Source organism: Nicotiana tomentosiformis, chromosome 3, assembly GCF_000390325.3.
Source record: "Nicotiana tomentosiformis chromosome 3, ASM39032v3, whole genome shotgun sequence".
Classification (NCBI taxonomy): Eukaryota; Viridiplantae; Streptophyta; class Magnoliopsida; order Solanales; family Solanaceae; genus Nicotiana; species Nicotiana tomentosiformis.
In genome coordinates, this window is record NC_090814.1 from 82,810,443 (window position 1) to 82,815,392 (window position 4,950).

A 4,950-nucleotide genomic window follows, 5' to 3' on the forward strand; every position below is an offset into this window, starting at 1 on the left:
CAAATGAAAATTTTGGCTGATTAAGTCATCACAAAATAATTTAAGTGGTAATTAATGCATATTCAAGTAATTTAAATGTAAGAAAATCAATTTTAAAGCCTAAAATAAATTTATAAAAATACTTGTATAACTCTTGTAGATTAAGTAAAAAATAATATTTTGAAAGTATATATACTATTTGAAAAATATGAGGGCAAAATTGGGTATCAACAACTGCCCCTCTTTACCCGGGAATGATGAAAGAGTTGTCGGGTAAAGAAAATGATGGCCAATTTTGTTCGAATTGAGTGAGGAATGATGTTTGTTTTTTGAAAAAATGGGGGCCGAACCCTAGTTCTTGAGTTGCCTACATATCCCTAGTGTTACGAAAATCAGGCTGTGTGTAGTTCTGGATCCAACGGCGAACGAAACCAATAGAGTTGTTATAAGAGTGGTCATATGCTCTGAAAAGGATCTTTTGGGTAGAATTGTTTCGTAAGTAACAGATAGGAGCTATGAATGCGAATTTGAACGTTATGGATGTATGAGACAAATATTTGAACGGTTATAGAACAAAGGGTAATCAATCGTTGATCATCGGTTACATTTGAGGTGATCGAAGGATGTGGACGTTGTGAGTGGAAATCGGAGAGAGAATTGCTCCTGTTTGTAGAACGGTTACCTCCCGAGTTACCTGCAAAACTTAAAACACGGTGCATGCGAATATATATGGGTTATTGTGACAATTTAAACATGATGCAAATTCCCTTTGGACCCTGAAGGTCGCCTTCGGACGATGAGGATGATGTCCTTAGACCATGACGTCCTGGGCCATGAAGTGTATGACAAGGGATTCGCCGGCCATGGAATGGTGTCCTCGGGCCATGAAGATGGTGCCTCTGGACCTTGACGCCTTTGAATAATGATATGCAATTTTGAGATATCCTCCGGCCATGGTGTGATGTCTTTGGGCTATGAGGATGATGCCCTCAGACTATGACGCCTTCAAAAAATATGGATGTTTCAGCCCATGAGATGCAAAGATGCGGCGATATCAATCGTTTGAGAGAGGAAACAGATAATGTTTAGTCATATGCGAGAACGAGACGAGACAAGGTTTAGTCTTGTGTGAGATGAGGGCAGTGCTTAGCCCGATGCGAAGAGCGGAGACAATGTTTAGTCTCATGCAAGGAAAGGCAATTCCTAGCCTTATGCAATAATGGAGGCAATGCTTAGCCTCATTCAAGGAATGGAGACAGTGTTTAGTCTCATGCTAAGAAAGGCAGTGCTTAGCCTTATGCAATAGTGGAGACAGTGCTTAAAGAATGGAGACATCGCTTAGTCTCATACAAGGAAAGGCATTGCTTAGCCTTATGCAATAATGGATGCAATGCTTAGCCTCATGCAAGGAATGTAGACAGTGTTTATTCTCTGGCAAGGAAAGGCAGTGCTTAGCCTTATGCAATAGTGGAAACAGTGCTTAGTCTCATGCAAAGAATGGAGACAGTGCTTAGTCTCATGCAAAGAAAGGCAGTGCTTAGCCTTATGTGATGATGAGGGCAGTGCTTAGCCCTATGCAAGAAAAGCAAATGGCTAAATGCGAGAGAATAAAGCATTTCTTAGCTTGATGTGTTTGCGTTTGGCGCCCTTTGTCGATGTGAAGATAGTGATCTTGTTGTCTGTATGTATTTGCGGACGTTCCTATTATGTTCATTATGCCTGCATTCAAAGCAAAGTCGTGAGTTTTGCGGGGAAAGGTTGGTTCGTGCTCTCGATTCCTTGCTTCGCCTTTGCTTTTATCTGGAGGCCCTGCTTGAGTTACCCCGGGTAACGTCTGGCTGCTATAGAAACACAATTTTTGAAAAACATGCATTTGATAAATTGTTTATAAAAACGTAGTTGTTTGAAATATGTGATAATACACGAGCAAATAATTTTGTTGAATTGATGACTGCGACACGCGTTTGAGACATTTCAACCTCCTTAACTCGGAATTTTGAGGATCCTCCTCAAAATTCTGTCCCTGTTTAAATGCGTATTTCTGACGATACCTTCCTTGGCGGTTCCAAACATGATGAGATCGGGAAAACTCGAGTTTTTGCCCCTGTTTCTGACCATAGGGTAAATGAAGAGGTTATTATAATGTGATCGAACCCAGAGGGCTGCCTAGGTATCCCCTCTTAAATGGGAATCAGGTCAAGTGTAGTTCAGTTACATCAAATAGAAAGTGCAAACATAATCTTAAACATAGTATCTCTTGACTGAGTCCGAATTGATGGGTTTTGGCCAAATCTCTCCATCCATTTATGCAAGTATAAGTGATCCTCCTGTTAATACTCGGTGGATCTTGTAAGGGCCTTGCCAGTTGGGTAAGAATTTCCCCTTTACTTCATCCTGATGTGGGAATATCCGTTTCAGTACCAATTGTCACGGTGTGAATTGCCTTGACCTAACCTTTTTGTTGAAAGCTCTTGCCATTCTATTCTGGTAGAGTTGATCCTGCGAAGCAATACACAAAGGATTGGAGTTCATGATTGGCGCAATTGTCAATCAGTATGTGTATGTTAGACAGCGGGAAATCATCCTTAGGATTTGCTCTATTCAGATCTCGGTAATCGACACATACTCTAACTTTCCCATCTTTCTTTGGAACCGGCACAATGTTGGCTAACCAGGTCGGGTATTCGACCACTCGGAGAACCTTGGCTTTGATTTGCTTGGTAACCTCCTCTTTTATCTTCAAACTCATATCTGTCTTGAACTTTCTGAGCTTCTGCTTTACCGGTGGACACATGGGATTGACGGGTAACTTGTGAGCTACTATGGATGTGCTCAAGCCAGTCATATCATCATAGGACCATGAAAAGATGTCCTCATACCCCTTTAGGAACCTAATATACTCTTCTTTCTCTGACGTTGATAGATGAATGCTTATACGAGTTTCCTTGACTGTTTCAGAATCCCCTAAGTTAACGACCTCAGTCTCTTTCAAAATCCTTTACTTCTTTGACGATTTCCTCACGTATTATATCATCCTCCAGATCTTCCAAATCACTGTCCTTATGGTGCGTTGTCTCGTTACATGTCACAGTCGTAGGTTTATCGGGATATATAATAATTATGCTCAAAAGAATGTAGAAAGATAATAATAAATATGAAAAGGAGTAATGCATTAAAGCTTTAAAATGTCAACAAGTACGACTCGATGGCTCGAATAATTATTTCAAAACAAAATACTGAAAATGTCTTAAATGCTCAAAACTATTTGAAAATAATTCATGCTAATTTGCCAGGCTACCCAGGAACTCGGCAAGCCCGGGACAGTGCAGCGGTCCAGTTTTTTAGAACAACTCCCTCTTCCATTGTCTGAATGGTAAGGTCTTCCTCCTCCTCCTCCTCCTCCCCAACAATTGCACTGCAGTCCATGTCTTCTTCATCTAGAAACAACTTCCTCATACCGGCCAAAACCTCATCTTCTTCGGTTCCCCACATCATGTCGGCTTGATGGAATATTTGGTGCAGCGATGGTACGGGTTGTTTCAGCCGATAATAAGGGGCACGCCATGGCGGTGTCCAATCCTGATATTCTTGCCATGTATATTCATATCCGAGTCCAAAGGTCGTGCCATGATATTGTGGTTGTACGGGTTTGGTGATCCCCTGAAGCTTTTTGCCAAGACCCTTGCCTGGTTCATATCCTGTCCACAACAATATACTTTCTATCTTCTTGCTCCACCATCGATCCTTTTTAATTGCATTCACCCGTTCAATGCGGTGATATGTTTCTCCGCCCAACTTCCTCCTGTTCTTGATGATTGGAATGGTCTAATTGGTGTAGATGGGGTTGCTTCCATCTCCATGAATGATCACCTCCTGATGATTCCACTCGAACTTCAAAGCCCGGTGCAGAGTTGAAGCCACTGCCCCAGCTGTATTTATCCATGGACGTCCCAATAATAGATTGTAAGTAGCTGATATATCTAGCACTTGGAACTCAACCTCAAACCAAGTTGGACCCATCTGTAGATCAAGGTTGATTTCTCCGATAGTGGCTCTCTGAGATCCATCGAACGCCTTCACATTCATACTTCCCACTCGTATCTCGTGTAGGCCTTTACCCAATCTCTTTAAAGTGGTCAGCGGGCATATATTCAGACTCGAACCTGCATCTATCAAGACCCTGGATATGAACTTGTCCTCAAAGTGCACTGTGATGTGCAATGCCCTATTATGACTCAGTCCTTCTGGTGGTAACTCATCTTCATGGAAAGTGATTTTCTGGCTCTTCAGTACCTGTCCGACCATGTTAGCCATCTCTTCACTAGTGATGCCGGCGGGTGCATAAGCTTCACTTAAGACCTTCATCAAAGCATTCTTGTGCGCGTATGAGTTTTGCAATAGTGACAAGATGGATATCTAGGCAGGAGTCTTGTTCAGGTGGTCAACAACAGAGTACTCCCTTGCTTGTATCTTCCTCCAGAGATCGTCAGTTCTAGTCTCAACAATAGGCGGCTTAGGTGCAGCTTCTTTGCTCGTTCCTCCCAGATTCTCAGGTGTGTAAACTCTGCCAGTCCTAGTCATACCTTGCGCGGCACCTGTTTCTTCCATTTTGGCTTTTCCTTTTCTCTTTGCTTCCACAATATATTCCCACGGGATGGCATCGGATTTGTAAGATAGTGTGGGAGCTACCATTACATTGAAGGGTGTAGCTACCTCAACTTCAAATGGCACCTGGGTTTGTACCATAACTGGCATGAGCGTGACCGGAGATTTTTTAGGAGCGTGTCCCTCTCGAATGAGTCCAATGGACCTTTTCTGATCCCACTCCTCATCAGTTTCTATCACGTTCACCCCCTCACCTCTGTGATCTAGGAGAGGGTTGTTGCGAATATTTGGTGCAACTTCCTTTGCTTGTATAACCTTAGTGTCGATCAGCGTCTGAATCTTGTCTTTTAACATGCGACAGTCCTC

General features: G+C 42.4%; 1 protein-coding gene across 1 annotated transcript; it reads right to left on the reverse strand.

Annotated features, from left to right (window-relative positions):
* Positions 1-3,804: 3,804 nt before the first annotated feature.
* LOC138908091 (uncharacterized) lies at positions 3,805-4,344 on the reverse strand. Its single transcript, XM_070198731.1, has one exon. The coding sequence runs from the start codon at positions 4,342-4,344 to the stop codon at positions 3,805-3,807; it is 540 nt and encodes a 179-aa protein (XP_070054832.1).
* Between the last annotated feature and the right edge of the window lie 606 nt (positions 4,345-4,950).

Coding starts and splice junctions, on each gene's coding strand:
- LOC138908091 (XM_070198731.1), bottom strand. CDS start 4,344: ATGAAGGTCTTAAGTGAAGCTTATGCACCCGCCGGCATCACTAGTGAA.